Source organism: Etheostoma cragini, chromosome 4, assembly GCF_013103735.1.
Source record: "Etheostoma cragini isolate CJK2018 chromosome 4, CSU_Ecrag_1.0, whole genome shotgun sequence".
Taxonomy (NCBI): Eukaryota; Metazoa; Chordata; class Actinopteri; order Perciformes; family Percidae; genus Etheostoma; species Etheostoma cragini.
In genome coordinates this window covers 14,052,868-14,076,773 of record NC_048410.1, presented here as the reverse complement: position 1 = coordinate 14,076,773, position 23,906 = coordinate 14,052,868, and the positions used below count along the sequence as shown (strand labels likewise).

The following is a 23,906-nucleotide window of genomic DNA, read 5'->3' as shown; positions in this document are numbered from 1 at the left end:
TACATTCCTCATGTATGTATACAATCACTGATGGACTGATCTGTTAATCTAGTTCAGATTGATAGAGTTAGTTAGTTAGTTAGTTAGTTAGTTAGTTAGTTAGTTAGGGCGCACAGTAGGGGTGGCTGTGGCTCAGTGGTAGAGCGGTTAACTGCCAATCGGGAGTTGGTGATCCCTGGCCCTGCAGTCCCATGTCGATATGTCCTTGGGCAAGACACTGAATCCTGAGTTGCCCCCGATGCTGCGCCATTGGAGTGTAATGTGTGTGAGTGTTTATCTGATGAAGAGGTGGCACCTTGTAGGGCAGCCACGGCTACACTGTATGGATGTGTGTGAATGGTGAATACTTCCTGTACTATATAAAAGCACTTAGAGTAGTCATTGAAACTAGAAAGCGCCATATCAGAACAGTCTGTTTACATTTACACATTTCAGTGATACCTAATCTGCTCATTGTTTGCTGTGTGTAATTTCATACATTACCTTTATCAAGTATCAGTATTTACCATCTAGCTTTTGTGCTACAACAATAATGCATCAATTAAAAATTGTAAAATGTGTTTTCAGAAACTCCTATGTGCGCCTCAGGCACCTGTGCACAAACACATGGGTTCACAGCACCAACCAACCAATTGACAAGGAGGAGGAAAAGCCTGTCATGCTACGTGTAAGTGACAGTATAATGGCACTAATAGTGGCACAACTGACTCTGTACATGATGCTGAAATGAAATTCTGTATGGGTTTATGAGATTTTAGAAATAAAAATCTAAAGCTTTCAGCCGCAATACCTTCTGTGCAAACCACTCATACCCTGCTTTTAAGTTATGCAAGTGTTTTGGAATTGAATTAAGTGCAGTATATGTTTGTTTCACAATAAATGTACAATTGTAGTTTGCATTATGGGTTTCTACTAAGGTATTTGGAGAAAGAATTGAACTTGGCCCAGAGACTAATTTAAAGTACTCAAAAATATCAGTTGCTCTGACTGATGAAAGATATGTACATTTCTTTTCTCATTCAAGATCGGCACCTCGTCCCTGAAAGAGGATAAAGAGGCTTTTGCAATTGTGCCCGTCTCCCCGGCTGAAGTGAGAGACCTTGACTTTGCCAACGATGCCAGTAAAGTGCTGGCCTCTATTGCTGGAAAGCTGGAAAAAGGAACCATCACACAGAATGAGAGGAGGTATAAAAGTCATAGCAATTCCAGATTGTGAATTTCTAAACAAGGTAGTCGAGTGTTATTGCTTTGTTTCTCCTATTTCTATGTACTATCAGAGCGGTAACCAAGCTTTTGGAGGATCTGGTGTTCTTTGTGGTGGATATTCCCAATAACGGACAGGATGTTCTAGAGATTATGGTCAACAAACCCAACAGGGAACGACAGAAACTCATGAGAGAACAGAATATTCTCAAACAGGTATTGCCTTACAGTTAAATGTAACATTATGAACACATTCTTTAGATTATGTTTGCCATTGAACCCATGAGCTCAAATCTTTCATAACTCAAAGTGGCACAGTCCTCAGGCCTGTTGTCTGTATCAGCTAGTTCTTTTGGCTTTAACGTCAGTACAGCTACACTTTTCAAAATCTTATCCCTGTATTCAGATCTTCAAGCTGCTGCAGGCTCCATTCACAGACAGTGGGGACGGTCCCATGCTGCGATTGGAGGAGCTGGCTGACCAGCGGCATGCCCCCTTTCGACACATCTGCCGCCTGTGTTACCGGGTTTTGCGTCACTCCCAGCAGGACTACCGCAAGAACCAGGTACAGTTTGTTAGACCTTGCCTGCTTTATTCCCAACGGCAGTGTTTAACATAGGTCTATGTGCAGCTGTAAAGGTGCATTCCAAATTCCCTTTATTACGTCTAATGGCAAGTGAAAGATGCCTTTACTCTGATATGATGATTTGTAACTGAATATCCTGTGCATTTTGCAAGGTTCACCCGTCGTGCCCCTCTAACAAATTGTCTGTTAAAACAAATACAAAGAGCCACACAGTGATACGAGCTCAAATAACAAATGCTTGATAGTGAGGATTACAGCATTCCTATTTCTCAAGAATAATCAATTTCTCTTAAACATATTTCAGTGTAATTGAGGGGTCATTTAATTAGGTTGTATGAAGAGGCAGTCTGGTTCTTGTGAACGTGCTTTGTTTTACTGCACACAGATAAGGCAATGGATACAGACATAACAACGTCATGCCTTATAGTCCCTCTAGAGAATGTAAAGAAATAAAGATAAAGGGGCTAGGTTTGTCAACGTGAGTGTATGCCGTCTTGTTTTGGTTTGTGTCCTCTCAAACTACTGTCTGTCTGTCCCACAGGAGTACATCGCCAAACAGTTTCGCTTCATGCAGAAACAAATTGGCTATGATGTTCTAGCTGAGGACACAATCACAGCTCTGCTCCATAACAACCGCAAGCTACTGGAAAAACACATTACTGCTGCAGAGATTGACACGTTTGTTAGCCTGGTCCGCAAGAACCGTGAGCCCAGGTTTGTGTAAACATCTGTCTGTGTAGTATGCACACCACATCACACAGTGATTCGTGTAGACAGGCAGAATCAGAGATAAAATATGAAAGATAATGTGTTAATAAGCCTATTTTTTATCCTGATTATTATCTGCATTTTCCGATCATACTGTATCCTCTATAAGTGTATGCACCCAATGAGTTCACCTAAACCCCACACGCAGAGTGTTCATACAACAGTGTAAACTCAAACAGCCAGCAGCTGACGTAGTAAGTAAGGACATTGGACTTTTATTTTAACATACAACTTTGTAATGTATTGTAATGTCCCTTTACTGTTACAATACATAAGTATAGTGTACTTAAAGTAACGAAATTAAAGTGTGCTGTAACGTGTGGTCAGTGCACATTGGTACATTATTTTTCTACAAGGATGTTATGCATTTACATCCCTAGCGCATGAGTTGATTTTGTGTGTGCGTGTGTGTGTGTGTGTGTGTGTGTGTGTGTGTGTCCAGGTTCCTGGACTACCTATCAGACTTGTGTGTGTCAATGAATAAGTCCATCCCTGTGACACAGGAGCTCATCTGTAATGCAGTGCTGGATCCAGCTAATGCAGACATCCTCATAGAAACTAAGTGAGTACTCCCCCTTCTGCTTGACATACTATTAACTGATCCAATCTTTATGGCAGTACTATTGACTGTATAAAATTAGGGCGGTACAGATGTGTTTACTAGGCTTGTCCCATCCATTATATATTTTATTTATTTATTTATTTTCTGAGGGTAACAATAAAGCCATTGGCAATCATTGTATTCTAATCCTAAGATTTTTGTTGAAATCAAAAAATTTGTAACAGTTCAATCTTCCTGCAGACTTGTGCTGTCGAGGTTTGAGATCGAGGGAGTGTCGCTCGGTGAGAACTCTGTGGAGTCAGAGGAGGATGAGGAGGAGGTGTGGTTGTTCTGGAAAGACAGCAATAAAGAGATCCGTAGTAAAAGCATCAGGGAGCTTGCCCAGGATGCCAAGGAAGCCCAGAAGGAGGACCAGGAGGTGATCAGTTATTACAGGTATTTTATGGACTTTATTTTCCATGTGGTTGTCTGGAAGAAAGGAGACATTGCTTGTACCCTATCAGACTTAAAAATCGAGCCGGGGCAGCAATATGGTAAAATAAACAACACAAAAAAGCATTTTGCTGTTTTAAATGTGAGTCTTACTGTGTCTATTCACTGATACAGATACCAGCTGAACCTGTTTGCCAGGATGTGTTTGGACCGCCAGTACCTGGCAATCAATAAGATATCTGGCCAGCTGGATGTGGACCTGATTTTGCGATGCATGTCAGATGAAGACCTGCCCTATGATCTGCGGGCCTCCTTCTGCCGCATGATGCTGCACATGCATGTGGATCGTGATCCTCAGGAGCAGGTTACACCTGTGAAATACGCTCGACTCTGGTCCGAGATCCCCTCTGAGATTGCAATTGACGAGTGAGTACATGGACAAATGTAATGGAATGTTCATTGTAGAATATGTCCTGGGTTGTAGATTTTGTTTGTTTTTTTTGTTGTCTTTTAGTTATGACAATGATGGAACATCTAAAGATGAAATTAAGGAGCGATTCTGTCAGACTATGGAGTTTGTTGAGAACTACCTGAGAGACGTGGTGTGTCAGAGCTTCCCTTTTGCAGATAAAGAGAAGAACAAGCTCACCTTTGAGGTCAGTCTGGGAAATTTTTTATATCTAACCACACTCAAGTCATAGTCACGTTTTGATGGCAAACCTCGCAAATGAATGTACTCTGTCTTCCATGTTTAGGTGGTGAATCTGGCCAGGAACCTGATATATTTTGGCTTCTACAACTTCAGTGACCTGCTGAGACTAACCAAGATCCTGCTGGCTATTTTAGACTGTGTCCATGTAAACACAGTTTTTCCTTTCAACAAGCTGGACAAAGAAGATGAGAGTAAAGGTGTGAACACCATGGTTGGTCAGTGGAGGACCAATTATTTAATGGACATAAAGTTGATGTCTGTATGTGTGCATGTGTGTGTGCTTGTTTCCAGGAAGTAATGTGATGAGGTCCATTCATGGCGTAGGAGAGCTGATGTCTCAAGTGGTCCTAAGAGGAGGGGGCTTCCTTCCCACGGCTTCAAACACCACCTCCAATGGAGACAAAGTCAAGACCCAGACTGAACCTGAGAAACAGGACATACTGGTCATGGACACCAAGCTCAAGATCATTGAGATCCTGCAGGTGAAGGACCTGCAATAACACATGTACACGTACGCAGTACAAAAGATGCCGTACACATACAGTCCCGCAATCCTCAAAATGTTCACATGAAAGCTTCACACAAAACTTATTGTCTTGCCCTCTAGTTCATCTTGAATGTCCGCCTGGACTACAGGATCTCCTGTCTGCTGTCTATATTTAAGAGGGAGTTTGATGAGAGTAACTCCCAGAGTGAATTATCTGTAACTGGAGCAGTGGAAGCACCCAACAACATGCCAGGTCAGGGTAACATTCATTGCTGCATTTTACAAAAAAAGTGGGACCAATGAAATAGACTTTATTGGTTGCAAATATATTTCTTTATTGCAGGGGCTTTGGACTTTGAGCACATAGAAGAGCAGGCAGAGGGGATATTTGGTGGAAGGTAATCCCAATTTAAATCAAATCAAAGTCACACAATACATGAAAGAGGGTGTGTTTTTATTTGGGTGTGTGTTCTGTTTGTGTCTAGTGAAGAGAACACCCCATTGGACCTAGATGATCATGGTGGCCGTACCTTCTTGAGGGTCCTTCTCCATTTAACAATGCATGAATATCCTCCTCTGGTGTCCAGAGCCCTCCACTTGCTCTTTAGGCACTTCAGCCAAAGACAGGAAGTCTTGCAGGCTTTTAAGCAGGTACTGTATACAGCTTACAGCTACAGCTAACAACTGAAGCAATGGAAGTCATGCAACTGTAGCTAAAGTTTGTTGTGCAATTGATTATTTTTTCCATTTTGACACATGCAAGCCCACAAACACAAATGCATTTACAGTAACATGTGAATGTTGGATCAGCATCATCTTGCCATTCTTCTGCTCTGTACTGTATATGGGACAGGTCCAGCTGCTGGTCACCAGCCAAGATGTGGAAAATTATAAGCAAATAAAGTCAGACCTGGACCAGCTGCGCTCTATCGTAGAGAAGTCTGAGCTCTGGGTGTACAAGAGGCAGGGGCCAGACGAGGGCATGGATGCAGGAGAGGGGCTCTCCACTGAGCCAGAACATAAAAAGGTGCAGTATATTGTACATCAAAATAACCACAAAGAAAGAGGGAAAAGCCAGTTGCTTTTAAGTGTCTTTACTAGAGTAATTCTCTGATGCATTTGGTCTCTGGTGTCCTTTGTAGGGTGATTCAGGGGGTGCAGACAAACCAAAGAAAGCTGAAAGCACCAGCAGTTACAACTACAGGGTGGTAAAGGAGGTAACTCTCTCACTTCTAAGTTAACAAGCTCTTATCTGCTTCTGTTGCAAATGTTGTGGCAAAGCCCCAGATACATTTTTTTTTTTACATATACCTCACCCACTCACATTTTCTTTCCTCTATCAGATCCTGTTGCGGCTCAGCCGGCTGTGTGTCCAAGAAGGTCTGTCAGGTAGGAAGAGCAAGAAACAGCAACAGAGGCTGCTGAGGAACATGGGGGCTCATGCTGTTGTCCTTGAGCTCCTCCAGATCCCTTACGAGAAGGTATCAATCAAGCAATCACTTTTAGTGAAATGTTCAAGGGCATGCTTTTCGTGCTTTTCTAAAAAGTGGACAAAATTGGCCATTTTCCCCTCCAGGGAGAGGATTTGCGAATGCAGGATATCATGAAGCTAGCCCACCAGTTTCTACAGAATTTCTGCGCAGGAAACCAGCAGAACCAAGCCCTGCTGCACAAGCACATCAATCTTTTCCTCAACCCAGGGGTAAGCAGTCCTGCCAGATGACGCACTAAAAGACACCCACAGTGTTCCTATGCAAACAACCTAATTTTGTTCTGATACTCTTTTTTTTCTTTCTTCTTTTTCTTCTTTTGTTTAGATTTTAGAAGCTATTACCATGCAGCATATCTTCATGAACAACTTCCAGCTGTGCAGTGAGATCAATGAGCGTGTTGTTCAGCACTTTGTCCACTGCATCGAAACACACGGCCGCAACGTCCAGTACCTCAAGTTCCTTCAGACAATTGTCAAAGCAGAGAATAAATTCATCAAAAAGTGTCAGGACATTGTCATGGCAGAGGTAATGCCTTTTTTCACCTTTATAATGTTTGAATTATGCTACACTATCTTGTGTATGTCCTGATGTGTATTTTTGTTTCTTCCTACAGTTGGTGAATGCTGGCGAAGATGTTCTGGTCTTCTATAATGACCGGGCCTCCTTCCAGACACTGGTCCAGATGATGCGATCAGAGCGAGACCGCATGGATGAGAACAGTCCTCTGATGTACCACATACACTTGGTGGAGCTGTTGGCCGTCTGCACTGAGGGCAAGAACGTCTACACAGAGATCAAGTGTAACTCCTTGTTACCACTGGATGACATAGTGCGGGTGGTGATCCATGAGGACTGCATCCCTGAGGTGAGATACGCCTCAGACTGTGCCCTGCCGAGGATTTTACAGCAACTGTACATGTAAAAAATAAGCCAGTTATGGAGCAGACTCAAACAGCACTCTGTAAATACTAGTCTTGCTTTGCCAGACCCTTCTCCAAAGCGCCGCAAAGGAGGGTCTGGCTAGTCCTCACAACTTTCCAGGAAGGGAAAAAAAGCATGCTCTGGTTTATTTCTTTTATACCAATCACAATCGTCATGGGCAGCGCTAAGCATCGGACAGAGTCAAGATGAGGCTGCAAAATAGCAGTCGTGCAACAGAAAACTAAGATTGGAAAGATGGTCTAGCTAGCTGTTGGCTGCAGAGATCTGAGGAGCAGTTAACCATAGTCCTCATAAATCAACAGAGTTAAAAATTCCAACACAATGAAGGCGGAAGGTAACAGACTTTCCGTAGACCACAAAACAACCCCGGGAAGTGGAACGTCAGGGATATAGACTTTGTAAATACAGGCAAAGGCTTACACAACAATTCTCATTGCATCTAAATCCCATGCTTTTTAATTATTCAGTGACCAGTTTTTAAAGTTTTGTGCATCAATGTTGAATAGTGTTATGATTTCTCCACTGGTATTATTTTGTTCTGTTTGACTGTCAACCATCCTTGAGTGGCACCACAAGTTTACATTAACCCTAATCATGATTATAATCTTTCAGGTGAAGATCGCCTATATCAACTTCCTGAACCATTGCTATGTGGACACTGAGGTGGAAATGAAGGAGATCTACACCTCTAACCACATGTGGAAACTCTTTGAGAACTTTCTTGTTGACATTTGTAGAGTAAGAAACACTGAAAGGATCTATGGCAACTTTGTCACTTTGCTTAAAAAATGAGGATTGTTAAAATACAAGCAATTTAGTTGATGATTTGTTGCTTACAGGTGTGCAACAACACAAGTGACCGCAAGCACGCAGACGTTATTCTAGAGCGTTATGTGACGGAGACGGTCATGAGTATTGTAACAACTTTCTTCAGCTCGCCTTTCTCTGACCAGACCACCAGCCTGCAGGTATTTACCCACCCACTGTCTTAAGAATAAGGAAACACTATCCAAGAAAAGCAACTTTAAAGGGCAGAGTGAATGTGACAACCTCTTTAAATATCAATCCAAAAGAAAATATTTTTCAATGAGACAAGGATAGTAAGGTTTTTTAAATTTTCTGTTATTCGATTAAAGCAGGTTTATCAAAAGCCACTGTGGGAATATCATTCACATTTGCTGAGTTACTCATGTATATTGACAAAGACGCGTGTAATCTAAACCTGTTGCTATGGACTTTCTTTCACTCATACAGTATGTCTGAAATGTCCTGTGCACTCTCTTGTTAAAAGGTTATCTTTCTGGGCCGCACCCCTACCAATAATCTGTTGAGCTCATCTGAGACCCGTTATGCAAGAGCTGGACCCTTAGATTCCTACCCAACCAGCCACTGCAGTGGTCCTTAATTGGTCACATCAGTGTTTCCGTGGAGTTTCTCAGAATTTCTTTCTTCTGATTAACATTGCGAGTGGTGAAAGAGAATGAATGTTCCCCTTCTCATCCCATTCATTTGTGTTAATCAGAGTAATGTTAGTCATGGTCCTTTAAAGCTAATCCGACATAACAAAGTTAAGACCAGTCGGGATTGTGATTGCTGACATCCTGTTGTGCTGATATATACAGAATTCCCCTTTTTACCAGCAAACTGGTGTAATTTCATAAAAATGGTCTTTTATTCAGAAAAATATATTTTAAGTGTTCCTATTAATAACTTTGTCACCAGTCAAATAATAATACTTTTTGTCAACTCTGATGCAATCACAAAAGAAACAGTTTGGGAATATCATCTCACACTGTGTTCAAACAAGGTCACATGTACAAATTTAAGCTTTGCATTATAGAGCATTAACCATGTCCCCAAGAATGACCGCTGTGTGTATGTATCTGGAAGCATGTCTGTGTCATGTCTTCACTGATTGTATCCTCTGCTACAGGCCTCTCTGTTGGGGAAAATATTGAAGGTATTTGTTCACTTCAATGGGGAAAACACAGAGTTGGGTGCTTAAGATAGAAAGAGGAAAGTTTCCACCTTATTATTTATATATGTGTGAGTATTCCGAGAGGGAACGGATTTTGACTGGGCTAGGTTTAGGGATTGATGGGTGTCCTGTAAAAGAAAATTGTGTGTGTGTGTGTGTGTGTGTGTGTGTGTGTGTGTGTGTGTGTGTGTGTGTGTGTGTGTGTGTGTGTGTGTGTGTGTGTGTGTGTGTGTGTGTGTGTGTGTGTGTGTGTGTGTGTGTGTGTGTGTGTGTGTGTGTGTGTGTGTGTGTGTGTGTGTGTCTGTGTGTGTGTTATTAAAAGGCAAATGATCCAGCTATCTAGCATCTTGCTTGCTTGTTGATGCGGTACTGTAGATGACAGATGGATCATTTAAATGTTGTTGAGGGACTTCTTTCTTTATTTAAAGACTAGAGCAGTTAGTTCAGTAACAGTTAGATAAATATAATGATCTACAGCCTTTTTTCCATCATCTTCTTCTCAGACCAGGCAGCCAGTCTTTGTGCAGCTGTTGCAGGCGGTGTTCAGGGTCTACCATTGTAACTGGTTGGTCCCAGTCCAGAAGGGTTCTGTTGAGAACTGTATCAAGGTGCTTTCTGATGTTGGTAAGAACCAGCTCCTCCCATCAATGCCTGTCTCAAAAAACCTTGCTCAAAGTCTAAATCAGTCCATCATGAACAGTTGGTTAAAGACTAATTGGAGCTAATTTATCTCCACACGCTGCTTGTGTGCGTCTCTGTGTGTACCGTTCAGCCAAAGGCAGAGCAATAGCCATTCCTGTGGACCTGGACAACCAGGTGAACAACCTGTTTGTGAAATCCAACAACATTGTTCAGAAGACAGCCATGAGCTGGAGACTTTCTGCTCGCAACGCTGCCCGCAGAGACTCTGTGGTGTCCGCTTCACGGGACTACAGGAACATCATCGAGAGACTGCAGGTACATTATTTGTGAGCATTCTCCGCTTACTTATGGGTGTGGAATAGTTTAGGCAGTAAGGATGTTTCTTTGTCGGGACTGTAGGACATTGTGTCAGCTCTTGAGGACCGTCTGCGCCCGTTGGTCCAGGCGGAGTTGTCAGTTCTGGTGGACGTCCTGCATCGGCCCGAGCTACTCTTCCCCGAAAACACAGACTCACGCAAGAAGTGTGAGAGCGGAGGTTTTATATGCAAGTAAGAACTGAAATTATCTTCTTTAGCTAAATATATTAATTTGGCGTAAAAGTATGTGCATTCATTATAAATGAGAATTACAAACTAATGTATTGTACATGTGCAGGCTGATCAAACACACCAAGCAGCTGCTAGAGGAAAATGAGGAAAGACTATGCATCAAAGTTCTTCAAACTCTGCGGGAGATGATGACAAAAGACCGTGGTTACGGAGAGAAGGTAGGAGGAGCTACAAATCACAGACATGATGGGGTAATGTACCTTATGAGTATGGTATGCCTGTGTAAATACTTTTTATTGTACTGTATACAATGCATAAATGCAGTTGCGAAAAAATATTGAAATTTTGTCACTTTGATTTTCTTTTTCCAAATGTATTTTGATGCTGGTGCTTACATATGTAGGATTTCTATTCAGAGAAAGATATTAACTTTGCAGGAACTATTGAAAAAACATGAGTGAGTGAAAATTGAGTCTGCACACAGAAACAACAATATGACGTGCAATATGGTATTTCACTTGATTATTATGTACCCATATAGGTGTAGTTGTATATAATTTTACAGGATCACTGCATCACACACTTTTGACTCACTTACTGCCAAGAGTAGCCTTATTTTGAAAGGAATTGGCTTGTACCTCCTGTCACATTTACCTTTGCAGTCAGTAAGGCAGGACTGGTCACTTACTTAGACATGCTTTTAGCAACACTTGCCACTGTGTGAAACTCCACTGTATGACACTGCACTAATTCTGCTCACTGTGGCTGATACCCTTTCATAATTACAATTTCTTCAGTGTGGCTGAAGAGGATAAGTATCTCCATAGTCTTAATTCACGTAACTTACATGTCATGCTGTATCATTGACCTCTGCTTTAGCTTCCTCCTCCCTGCATTGTTATCTAACCCCTTGAACCCTCTGTTCTCTTTCAGCTGAGGGCCTTTGATGATGAGATGGATATGCCTAAGGTTGTTTTACTTTTTCTTCTACTCATTCCCTTGTTTCTCTGAGCTGCTGTCTGTTATGTCTGTGTAACACTAGTAGTTGTCCTGTTACTGACCTGTAGCAGCTGCTGTGGCTGTGTGTTGTAGGCAGCGGAGGCTTTAGCCACAGCTGGTAACACCCAATGGTTGGCTGATTCCTGCCATACCGCAGTGTGTAGTTCAGAGAGAGAGAGAGAGAGAGAGAGAGAGAGAGAGAGAGAGAGAGAGAGAGAGAGAGAGAGAGAGAGAGAGAGAGAGAGAGAGAGAGAGAGAGAGAGAGAGAGAGAGAGAGAGAGAGAGAGAGAGAGAGAGAGAGAGAGAGAGAGAGAGAGAGAGAGAGAGAGAGAGAGAAAACATCTGGGGGATACAAAGCCCAGAGGAGATGCTACTTTCAAATCTTGCTAGCTTTAGAACATTACAAACCCAGCCTTTAAATACTGATGTCACATTTTATTTTGCACTTATACAGAGCATTTAAACAGATAAAAATAAAGACACAAATAAAGAAAAATAAGAGACATAGACTAAAACTAACTACAGCACTATAATGATAGCAGGTGTGCCATACATGTTTCCAAGGTTTTAGGGAAGACTGTCTGTGTCTGGTTTTAAGAAAAGGATGTTGAAGATAGTAAATCTATAAAAGCCCCTTCACCTTCCCTCTCTTTTTCTTTTCATCAAGGCGTTTATGGTCTGTCAATGTTTATCTTTTCGAAGGGTGTTTCCCCTGGATCTCCTTTGGGCGCCAATAGGGGGCACTGTGATTGTGTGCGTGTCATGAATGTGTGTGATGAATATGAGGGGCTGTGGCAGTCATTGAGGCTGTGTCCTAGTTTTCCTCATCTGAAAGCTGCACGATTTCTGGGCCCCTGCCAATTCTGGGCTGAGGTTACATAACAACCAGGCTTTTTTTTCTTCCTGGAACTCAGCCCCTCCGCTGATGTGACCTTCAGCAGTAATTGCCAATGAAAGTGTGGAGGAGCTGTTTCCCCACACTTTAATTGTTGTAACAATTAGCTCCCAGCACTGTGTGTGTGTGTGTGTGTGTGTGTGTGTGTGTGTGTGTGTGTGTGTGTGTGTGTGTGTGTGTGTGTAAAATATTGGGGGTGGAATAGGGAGGGGGGGGGGGGGGGGCTTGTGAGAGAGAGAGAGAGAAAGAAGATCCCTACTCACACCTGTTAAATGTATTTCCATCTGTCGAAACATGAAAAGCAGCTCTGTCATGTGCCAATTTTCTCCACATATCCCCCTCTTGGCCCTATTAAATCATTGTGACACAATTCCACAACTACTCCAAATACTCCCCATTTCCACTCACACACTTTCTCAAATGGATGCAAATCCCGCTGTGTAAACTTAATAAAGTTGGCTGTAAGTGACAGTGTAGGTGTGATATAAAAGTGCATAGTAGGCTGTCTCCTCTTTTGCCCTACAAATAAAGCGGGATAGCATAGTAATGATTAAAGTGGAACAGGGTGAATGTGTGAAGTACCATGTCTTAAATTGGTCACATGAAGGAGGTTTATACAGTAGTATCCTGCATCAGAAGTTGGTATCAAGGCACTTTAAAAAAAAAATAATAATAGAATGAGATGTATTTTTGGCCTCCAAATGTAACTGTCAGGAGGATAACTATCAGCTAAATGTGTTGCTCTTTGCCTGTTAGGGTTTATATCAAAGGAGAGGAGTTTGTGTTGGGCTTTTACTCTTAACTTTTAGATTTTGAAACGGCATCTGGCTCGCTTTTTTTCCTCCACTCAAAACATTTTCTCCCACACTCACGAGCAATTCATTTAACAGTGCCGGTATAGATGTAGGTCAGCTGCGATGAAAATTAAAGAGCACAGACTAAATTAATTTAGTCTGCGTTTCTGTCTGCACAACAAGCAGCTGAGTGGTAAATTCAAGATTTTGTCATTCACCACTAGTTTAAACATATCTTGGTCTCAACCTGCAAAGACGCAAACACATGATTATTTACACACTTTCAGAAAAAAACAACTAAACATAATGTAGAGTGCACTCTTTTTGCGTGTTTGCGCACATATTGTTAAAGTGAGAAGTGTGAGACTGATTAGGGGATTGCCCCGGGGAGTTTCCAGTTTGGTGGAATGCACTGTAGTCTGGGCGGATGTGGCAGCTGTGAGGGGTTGCCCTGTGGTGTCTATGGTCAGACCGGGGAAGATTGGCTACACATATTTACTCTGATCAGCATATTGCTTTGTTGTTTGATGTGGTGACAGTGAGGCCATGTCCACAGAAGATGTTGCTCTTCCAGTGTGTCGCTGACCTGCCGCTGAACTCTGCTCCACTAAGGGATCAGACCAGTTGTGCTTGTCGACAGTGATGTGAAGTCTTGACACTAAAAAAAACAAGTCATGCCCGAAGTCAAGACTTCAAGACGATTGCATAGCCAAGTACAAGTCAATAACTTTCATTTTTGCTCGACAACAAAAGTACTGGAAATATTAGTGAATTGAGTAAAAGTAATAAACATGAAAAAAAATTCATGGTCATCTTAATAGTGTAGCTTCTAAATAATATGTGATGAAAGTCATCGTTTGTGTTTTGTGTATTCCAAAGCATTTAAGGAGAGTATATTCTGTGTTTTCCCTCTCTTTTTCACAGTGTTTCTGTCTGTCATTTTCACATTCTCTCTCTGGGCCCTATTTTAAAGATCTAAGCACACGGCGTGAAGCGCCTGATGCAGGTGTGTTTAGGGCATGTCCAAATCCACTTTTGTGCATGGTTAAAAAAAAGGGTTGTACTTAGTGTCTTCTTTAATTCATAGGTGTGTTTTGGGCGTAACATGCAATAAACCAATCAGTGTTTCATCTTCCATTCCCTTCAAAAGCCAGGCACATTGCTATTTTGATGGTGGATTTGCACCGTAGTATTTTGTTTTTCAGTAATCCTGCTGACAGACAAACAAACCAATAATGGACAAAGTAAACAATACCAACTTGGCTGAGCTAAAAATGCATTGTTACATAGCTGGAAATGGTCTAGTTTTTATTGACTCTTGACAGGTTGACACATGTTTTTCAAAGGACTGTGACCTTTTGAGTTTGGGGAGCAATTCATTTGTGGGGTTAAGATGTTGTGTGTCGGGCTGGAGCCTGTGGAAGCAATGACTTTTGAGCACAGGATTCTCTCCAGAGAAGTCTTTTTTTCAAAACAGCTATACAGTTTAATTATGGATCCGGAGTGTACTGCAGCTTCTACTATACTGTTTAAGGAACCTGTACGTGGCATTTATTGTCTTGTTTAGACACTTTAAGTTGTGTTTTCCGCATTAGAAGTTCACAAAGTAAGCATGGCGTGTGGCTTCCAATACACAGCATGTTGTATTTTAATGGCCCCACTTTCCTTGTTTTCCTTGTTGATACCCAGCTAAATATCTTATTTCTCACAAGCATAATTGTCAGTTGTTCAAGTCAGGGGTATTTTTAGAAATCAATTGAGACGAGGCATTTGCTTTCTTTCTGTGAACATGGAAGTTAAAATGTCAGGTAAAGTGAAAAGGTTAAATTCCAAGGGAATTTTTATGAATCAGATATGACTTGAGTCTGACTGACGTGGCTCAAGTTCAAACGTCCAAAAAGTACACACCAAAGTCATGACATAAGTGTATATAGATAAACACTTCTTTTTTTTCTTCTCTTTTTAAAAAAACATCTGCTCACGGTCTGCTAGCTATCTGTTCTTTGTGTGTGCTATTTATGCACAGTCCTGGCTCTGTAAATGGGGAAACAAACAAAGTGACTTTGACCAAGCCACACATAACTATTCCTAAGGTGCTCATGCACAGGACGGGGGAAAGGCCATGGATGTATAAAGAGAGATGCTGTGGGAGCAAGAGGGACAGTAAATCTGGCGTAGGCTATAAGTTCTGAAGGAGCACTGACAGGAGCGGTGTCAGGTTCAAATATCAACAATGTTTCTACTGAATTGCAGACTTCGCCTTTAATCCTTGAGTGTGTGTTATTCTCTCCCTCACCCTCTGTCTTTCACTGGCTCTGCCTCATGCCCTCTATATTTTTGGTGACAGATGGCCACTGTAAACAGCACTGTGTCATCGGTTTAGTGGCCTGGTTCCTTTAAGGAGAACTCTAACCACCTTGCCTGCCTCCTTCGTGTCCTTTTACATATAACAAATTATGTGGAACATCTCTTAGTGACTGCTACTGCTGTAGCTCCAGCTTCATATTTACCATATGGACAGGAAAGTGGTATTGATCTTCCAACTTAACTCTCTGCAAGAAAGCAGATAGGTCTATTTTGGTATATATCCCAAAATGCCTAACTTATCAAAGTAACTTAAAATTTTGAAATCTTGAAATTTGAAAAATATGAACATATATAGAGGTTTACGCATCAATTCAGCTGGCCTGGGTTTGAATCCAACTTGTGGCTCTTTGCTGCATGTTGTTTCCCCTCTCTCTCCTCTTTCACTTCTTCAGCTGTCCTTTCATTAAAGGCCTGAAATCCCCCAAAATTAATCTAAAAATGAATAAATATACAAAGGTCATTACATAAGAAACATAATTTACAATGATGTTATGGTGATTTGGAAAATTAACAAAAGCTTAAATCACACTAGACATGTCTGTTAACATTTGATAAACAGTATTACCGTCAACACTGTACATATGTCCTGTCTCTGCTCTCTAAACCCTCCATGACAATAATGCTTCTCTGGTTTCTAACAAAGCAGTAAATTTATGGCGATTCACACCGAGCAAACCTTTGCATGGCCACTTAAACCACTTTAACCAGTGCACAATTTGGCTATTAACTTGACATTTGCCTGCATGAATACTAACCCTGTGTTTGTATCTGTTGGACCACTCTGCTCATACTCCTCAATGCACCCAGCAGCTGGATCAGAACCAGCCTGAGAAGCTGTTGGAGGACCAGAAGAGGGTAGGTACTTTTAACAGCAGGGCAGCTCAACTCAAAACGTCAATACTTCAGAGATTCCGAGTGAAACATCAAGTTTTAGACGTGCAACAGTTGTGCATCTTGAATGAAAAATTACCTTTTTGTGACTTTTTTCCAGCTTTTTGTGTTTCTGCTCACTTCCCTTCACTGCTTTAAGTAATACCTAACCCCCCCAGCCACTGCTAAGTAAACTAACCTTTAACTGAGGGGGAAAAAGAAAACAATTGTAATAACTTTAACACAATATTTCCCTCTGCCTCTTTTCTCTAAAGGTGTTTATGAAAATTTAGGGACTTTACTGAGCCCCAGGTATTTCCATTAAACAGTCAAGTTCTAATACCGATATTCCAGAATAACAATATTGATTGTTGAACTTTCAATTCATCAGCATAGAATTACATTATTATGAATGTACATTATTTAGCAAGCAGGTTTGTTCCCTAAAACCAGTCCTCATCATATTGTCCACATTGCTGGAAACCTGTTTCAAGAGGGTTGTAATTTTACCATATCTTAAATGTATTCTTTATTACTCTCCAACTTTTTCAACATGTTTACAAAGAAAACATAATTAGACATAATAAGACATATTTGCTGATTTAGTAGTTTCAGTATTCTCCAATAAGACCATGGAATCATATTTGGACTGCAACTGATCATGCCGTGCCGGTACACATAATACATACAGTTGACTAACCTCCTGCCAATAAAAGATGAGAATAGTGTTCTTCACACCTCCTACGTAAATGAATCTTGACCACTGTCGTCTATCATGGACCACCCCCAGTTGAAACACAAAAATCTTTTTCATTCTCTTCACTTTATCCCATGGGAGGTTTGTCAGGTAGCTATGGGCTGTGGTTGCCATAACAACGACAATCTTTTGCTGCTGACTGCTCAACATCGGATGAGTCACAGTGTGGGATGGCTGGCCCCGGGTCTGTCTAATTGAGCTCTGGGACCTCACATTATCACTACACAGGGTCACTACTGCCGCTGATAAACCTAACAGTGCTGAATGTTTTAGTTGTGAGTGAAATAAACTTTAGGTTAATGTATGTCTGCAAGTTTTTCTTGCATAGAAATTTAGGAACTCTTTCAATAAAATTCAGTGTTTAACATGAAAAGTTGATATGGAGTTTCTCCATAACTATGTATCACAGAGCATGGACATAATTCTTTTCTGAGGTCCGCGGGTTTGCTCTGGTGTCTTGATGTGCATTTAATATGCACAAAATGTAATTGCTGATGCATGCTGTCCCTGTTATACAACATCTCCTCACTCCCTGTTGCTGTCATGACATCATTACACCCTTCCCTTTCTTTGGCTCTCATAGGGCGAGGCACTGAGACAGATTCTGGTGAACCGTTACTATGGAAACTTCCATCGAAGTGGTGGGCGGAGGGACAGCCTGACATCATTTACTAATGGCCCCCTCAGTCCGGTAGGACCCAGCAAAAACCAATCAGGTGGGACAGCTGTTGCTCGTTTTCAACACCAAACACAAAGGATTGTTGTTAAATCTTTACAGCAGGAAGTCATGAGTGTAGTTTAGTTGGCGCACACAAGTCCACAAAAACACTGATTTCAACATCTCTAATTGATCTGTTTCTGTGAAGCATTTACCAAAAGCCTCTGCTAAGGAGAAGCATGACTTTCCAGCCAGTAATGACTACAACTACCATCAGGGGTCAAAGTCTAGATAAACCTTTTCCTTTTGGTTAGCCAAAATGTTTTTTGCCCTCAAAGTCATAGTAAAGCCTATTTTTTTTTCTTCTTTTCAATAATGTTATATAAGGATGGGACTCTATCAGTCTGACCCTGAGCCGATTATCAGCTCCAAAGTTGTGCTGTGAGCTGCCCTTTGAGCACGCAGAGCACAACACTCTTATCACTACTTGATTGTGTTAGTATCTGCAGTCAAAACACAACACACAGTACTGAATATATGTGCAGTGGTTCTCCAAAATGTTTTTGATATGTAACATGTATGATATAACATTGTATCTGCACATAAATTTCAGAGGACACATTTGTGTCACTGACATAAGATGAGTGTTTATTTTTTTTATTTTTTTATAAATTTTTCATTAGTAAATATTTTTTTGCAAGCACCAATTGTTAACCCTACAATATTGAACACGGTTTGAACCTTTTTAAGTGCTGTCCGTACACCATCCATCTCAGAGTTAAAATGAATGACTGTAAAGCTTTCATGATGTCCAGTGTTCAGGGGTTGTTGATGATTTCAGCACGCCCGGTACACAACGCGTGGGCCAGCACCTCTTTCTTTGTCGGAATCCACCGGCTCGTTTTCTTTATTAGCAAGTCCTCCAGCTGTTTTTATATTTGTCCTTGGTTTCTTTTCCCCCCACATAATCATCTGTACTACAGTGACAGTGTTGCTTTTGCTCTAATTGGGATTATTTAAGTAGTATTTATTTCAGGATTAGCAACAGAGCATGAAGAGCCATGTCTGCTCACCAAGCCAACATAACCGGAAGTCGCTGTGGGTGTTCTTTTTATATAAATTCAGTGCTGCCATATTTTACTAGTAACCAAAATGGTTTGTTATCTTCTGTGACATGAAAGGTAGTATTTTCACATTCAGTGTAACATAGGTGTGCCGCCATAAAGTATTTTCTGATGAAAGAGCCAAATGTTGATATTGTGTTTTTAACTGAACTCAAAGACGCAGAGAAAGTCACCCGGGTTCCAGGTTCAGCATCTCTCTTATGTGCACCAATATTTTGGCAAACCTCAGGACTACAGGAAGTATATGCCTCCCCTCGTGAGATCCACTTTTTGCTGTTGCTAGGTGATCGGTCACTACTACTAAGAGCAAGACCAAGAATACCATATATACCCAGAAGTTGGGGGGGGGGCAAAGTCAGAATTACACATCTACAGTTACACTGGTTGGTCCAGGATTAGCATTGCAGTAGTTAAAAGTCTAAGTAGTTGCCTGCTTAAGTAAATCATTTTGAAGTTTGCATGTGCCAAATAATCCTGGATTATTAGTAGTCCTGGATCAAAAAATCCTGTTTTGCCCTGTATGATTTAAAGGAATCATATACTTTTCCTACTTTTAAATCAAGGTTTCTGTGTGAAATATTGTGTCTAATCTCAATATCAAGTTTTGCAGTTTGATCTGTCAAATATAAATAAATGAAATTGAACTAAACTATGATATCCAGCAATTTCTCCTTATAGACTTATAGAGTTATTTTAGTTACTCAGAAAAATTAAAAAAAAAGCCATATGTTCAAGGGCCAGGCCAAAATGTGAACAATTATAAAATATGTAGATGAATACAAAATGTATCAGGCTTCTGCATTTGCAGATATTGTAATACTGTATTACTAAAGTAAGACCAAAACATTTTTTTTCCCGTCATTGTACCAATTTGTTTTATAGTCTGAATGGACCTTGGAAGGTATTAATCTCATCAGATACATCAGATTGTGATCTGACCTGTCCTGTCCTGCTGTCTCTGTCTTGCAGCATTAGGGGGTCCAGGGGGCCTGAGTCGTGGGGAAATGAGCCTGTCAGAGGTACAGTGTCACCTGGACAAAGAAGGAGCTTCTGACCTGGTCATTGACCTCATCATGAACACCACTAGTGACCGTGTCTTTCAAGAAAGCATCCTGCTGGCTATTGCTTTGCTGGAAGGAGGAAACACCACCATCCAGGTCAGTTAACCCGCAAATCTCTTATCATACAATGAGGGAAAGTGGGAAAACTGAAGGAACATTCTTGTGATCGCTGTCTACTTTAGTATATTTGCTATAACATGTCTAAATCTATATTATTGTAAAATAATACAAATGACACACTTACCTATTTCACTTAGTGTAACTGATCTGCAGTGTTTTAAGTTCATGGGCTGTTATCTATGTAAAGGCTCAGCTTATCCCACCGTGCATCTGTAGATGATCCGCTACAATTCGGTCAGTGACAAGAACACAAAGTGCCTTGGATGGTTTTCATTACAAGACGATCTACAGTATGTGGGTCAATGGGCCACTATAGCTGCACATACAGTATACATGACCATGGCAATGGCTCTTCTCCCCCTTTATATCTAGCACACATCACTTGGCTAAAAGGCCAGACCAGCTGCTAACCATATCAGTAGTTTGTAGATTAGTATATTAAATATTCTTTATTTTCTTTGGGCTGATATGTACATTAGGCAATCAACAATTAATGCTCTTTACCTGTTTGTTTTTAACCTAAGCCACTCTAAGCCATCTATCTCTATTTTTCTCTATTTCCCATGTCTCTGTCTGTTGCTGTTGTTTATCTCCAACATCAATGTATCTGTCTGTGTGTTGTTGTTGTTGTGTAAGCATGGCGCTTGCATAATCAGTTCAGAGCGAGGAAGCCACTGTGGCGGAGATAGTGCTTTGGCTTCCCACGACTGCTGCAGAGCTACATCACGTGATTGTCTGCGTTACATAAGGCCTGTGTGAATGAACAATGAGGAATGTCTCAGCCCTCAAAACATTCCAGCCTTTCTCCTGCTCCCTCACACTCTCTTGCCGGCTCAAACTGGGTCATGCTCGGCCTCCGGAACTGGGGCAGTGGGGAGAGAGGGCGGAGGGACGAGGGAACACAGAGGGGATTGAAGAGAAACTGACGCTCCTCTACCACTTGCATTGTTACGTTTTTTTCTGAAAAGGAAGTGTTTTTTTTTGGGGGGGGGACTCCTCTGTATGTGTTTACTCACATTTAAATAGTTGTGTTCTTTGAGTTACTGGATAATTACCTAAAACAGTTTTTGTTAAAAAAAGAAGAAAAAAAGAAGAAAAACATAGGGGTGAACATAGGGTTGAGATATTTATGCTCAAATTCATAAATTAGGCATTCCTTTTCCACAAGCTGCTTTTTCCACTCAAAGTTCTTTGGACTGTTAGTCCCTGGAACAACTTTTTAGGGAAATAAAAGGTTTCTTCAGTCAATTGTTATCTGCGTTTCCACCACGGTCTAAAGATCTGTGAAAATTGACAAATGACTCCGTTAACGTACGTAAAAGCAACATGACGGTACGTCTGTTTCATCTAAAAAAAAAAAGAAAAAAGGAAAACAAACCTTATGTTTTGTCTCACTGAGACAATATTTACTGCTGCATGTTGGATGTAATGAATAAAATACAGAGGTGAATCTTATTCACAGCATTCTCTTGCCCTCTTTTTCTCTCTGTCTCTTTAAAATGAGTTGGTAAGCCAACAGCAAAGCCTAATTTTACTTTAAATGTTTTAAAACAAAGATATACTAAATGAACTTTCCTTTTTTTTTTTATGCATGAAGTGGTAGGCGAATTGAAGCAGCAGCACTGTGTGTGCTTGACCAATCAGTGACCGTCATCTTTGTAATTTCTACACCAAAGGTTTCTGTACTTTCAGAAAGTACTACCCCCGAGCAGCTACTTTTGGGGGTGAAATGGCCCCAGAACGTAATTTAAACCCTTGTCCCTGCGGTTGCAACGACTTCCTCAAAAGGTTCCTAGTCCCTGGGGAAAGTTCCTGCGGTTAAAAAGGGGCCTTACACCGTGAGAGAAAACCTTTGCTCTCTTCAAGAAAGCACTCCAAGGATAGGAGTTTGTTATTTGTCAGCGTATTCGTCTGGCATGCTGAGCCGAGCACCTGTTGGGTCTTGGATATCCCGTTAACTATTTACTCATGACCTACATAGCGTACAGAAATAAACCACAAAGAATAACTCACGATTGCAAGGACAGTCACTCATTTACACACCCTCTTGTTCTGCTGTCGGGAAAAGCTATTGCATAGATGTCCTTGGAAATCTTGGATATTTTACAGTCAGGGCATTTAATGCTTTCTAGACTTGTTGGCTCCTCACTGCTCATCTTAATGTCTGTCACCAATGCATTGCAGCTCTTCTGTGATAGCTATGAGAGAGATCAAACCTGTAACTTGTATTCTGGTATGGCGACTCGTCAGCCATCTGCCGTCTAACCACATTGCATGCTATTAGGTTTCCCTCCAAAACTTTTGCATTTCAAGTGCATTTAACGGATATTGCAAAAACAAAACAGTGCATTAGACAAACACTCTTTCAGGGTGAAAAAATACACTGCAAATAATTTGGTTCTTACAAGATTGAAAAAAACTTTGATGTATAATTTTACTTGTTTTAAGAGTGAATTTCCTAGTTTAAGTGTTCAACTTTACATTATAATGTTAAATCAATCAAGCTTGTCAAGTGAAATCTTGCTGCATGGACAGATAATTGCACTTGTTTTGAGAACCTCTTCCCTCAGATTTAGTGTTTTTATCTTGTATTTAGACACCTCTCTTTGCAGTGTAATGAGAGAGGTGACTGGTTTGAGGAAAGAAGGAATAGGCAAAGAAAGGAAGAAAAGGAGATGGAGGAGAGCAGAGTTGCATTTGGTTTGCATGTGCTGCTGCCTGACATGAGAGGGAGGGAAAGGGAGCGCGGGTATAAATAGCTGTTACATAACATCCTTTTGTTGATGCCAAGTTGCAGAACGGAAGGAGAGAAGGGAAAGCGCTATGACCTTGTTTTTCAGTGGTGTCCGCCCCCACCTCTCCCCACTCCTCTCCGTCTCATTCCACTCAGGATTTGTCTCTATGGATACAGACAGGCACTGTGTTTACCCAACATTGCAGGGGGCCCCTGAGATCTGAGTCTCTCTCCTTCAATCTCCTCTGTTACTACCACTCCATTGTCTCCCTGACCACCATGTGTTACTTCATCCATAAAGTCATCTCTCCATCACGCCACTCTTGTCCTTGCCTTTAAAGTGATATCAAAACACAGATGGTGTCTTGATGCGGCAGCGCAGATTTGGTCACCGGGTTTGTAAGGACCAGCATCGAAACATTACAGAGGCAGCACTGTGGTTAGACATGAAAGGTTAGGTTTTTCTTTTCTGATTCATTCTGAAACACAATCTCACGTAGAATTCTAAAGAAAACAAAAAACTAAAGTTTGCTGTGGTGTTTTTCTTCACTGTGGTGTTCCAGCTTTATGTACAAGGCTTCGTCTTTGTTTCAGTGACTCACTCGATCCACTAAACTCAGCTCAGTTCTTATAAACAGGCTGTTTAAGAAACAACTCTTTAATTCTGCTGCTGCAGGTGAAGACTTTCACTGCTAAACTCAAATAACTCTTATGGGACCAAGACATTCATCTCCCATTCACTATCAATCAAACAAACTCTCCTCTACTGCAGTGAAACATAATATCTCAGCTAGCCCTGATCCATAAGACGACATACCCCAGCTGCCAGTGCTAGTCCCACCAACTCTGCACTGTGAATCCGACTGAATGCACTGGCTCTACCCTGGGAAATGCCAGAGATGTGTCTGTGTCATTAATAACATGATCGGCAGTGGGAAATAAATGTGATTACATAAGAATGAAGTTTGCAGTCGCGGAGTTTTAAGGAGAATACTGTAGTATTATGCATGTGTGACATGTGGGCGTGTCCTCTCCAAATTGGCATGTGCCGCAGACAGCTGACCTTTTTTTGTGGGTGTAAAAGCCAGTGGGCGTATTAGCGTGTGCGCTCTCCAGCTTGCGTGTGCTGGTATTGTACAAGTGTATGTGTCTGTGTGAGTTATATAATGGTAGG

At 41.3% G+C, this 23,906-nt stretch overlaps 1 protein-coding gene across 4 annotated transcripts in view; it reads left to right on the top strand.

Annotated features, from left to right (window-relative positions):
• The window catches only part of LOC117942774 (inositol 1,4,5-trisphosphate receptor type 1), a 68,607-nt gene that overhangs the window by 21,766 nt on the left and 22,935 nt on the right, over positions 1–23,906 (top strand). For 2 of the 4 annotated variants that reach the window (XM_034868416.1, XM_034868415.1), the window contains 31 exons: positions 568–667; positions 1,025–1,185; positions 1,278–1,419; positions 1,610–1,768; positions 2,331–2,503; positions 3,000–3,119; positions 3,360–3,554; positions 3,726–3,977; positions 4,066–4,207; positions 4,307–4,460; positions 4,555–4,745; positions 4,871–5,003; positions 5,094–5,148; positions 5,236–5,401; positions 5,604–5,777; positions 5,893–5,967; positions 6,094–6,231; positions 6,327–6,452; positions 6,568–6,768; positions 6,857–7,108; positions 7,798–7,923; positions 8,025–8,153; positions 9,119–9,145; positions 9,667–9,787; positions 9,936–10,120; positions 10,205–10,353; positions 10,460–10,571; positions 11,287–11,322; positions 16,216–16,263; positions 17,619–17,751; positions 19,787–19,974. In XM_034868416.1, coding sequence (XP_034724307.1) covers positions 568–667; positions 1,025–1,185; positions 1,278–1,419; positions 1,610–1,768; positions 2,331–2,503; positions 3,000–3,119; positions 3,360–3,554; positions 3,726–3,977; positions 4,066–4,207; positions 4,307–4,460; positions 4,555–4,745; positions 4,871–5,003; positions 5,094–5,148; positions 5,236–5,401; positions 5,604–5,777; positions 5,893–5,967; positions 6,094–6,231; positions 6,327–6,452; positions 6,568–6,768; positions 6,857–7,108; positions 7,798–7,923; positions 8,025–8,153; positions 9,119–9,145; positions 9,667–9,787; positions 9,936–10,120; positions 10,205–10,353; positions 10,460–10,571; positions 11,287–11,322; positions 16,216–16,263; positions 17,619–17,751; positions 19,787–19,974 — 4,363 coding nt within the window. The remainder of the gene's footprint in view (positions 1–567; positions 668–1,024; positions 1,186–1,277; positions 1,420–1,609; positions 1,769–2,330; positions 2,504–2,999; positions 3,120–3,359; positions 3,555–3,725; positions 3,978–4,065; positions 4,208–4,306; positions 4,461–4,554; positions 4,746–4,870; positions 5,004–5,093; positions 5,149–5,235; positions 5,402–5,603; positions 5,778–5,892; positions 5,968–6,093; positions 6,232–6,326; positions 6,453–6,567; positions 6,769–6,856; positions 7,109–7,797; positions 7,924–8,024; positions 8,154–9,118; positions 9,146–9,666; positions 9,788–9,935; positions 10,121–10,204; positions 10,354–10,459; positions 10,572–11,286; positions 11,323–16,215; positions 16,264–17,618; positions 17,752–19,786; positions 19,975–23,906) is intronic. The other 2 variants (XM_034868417.1, XM_034868418.1) reach the window with 2 other exon arrangements.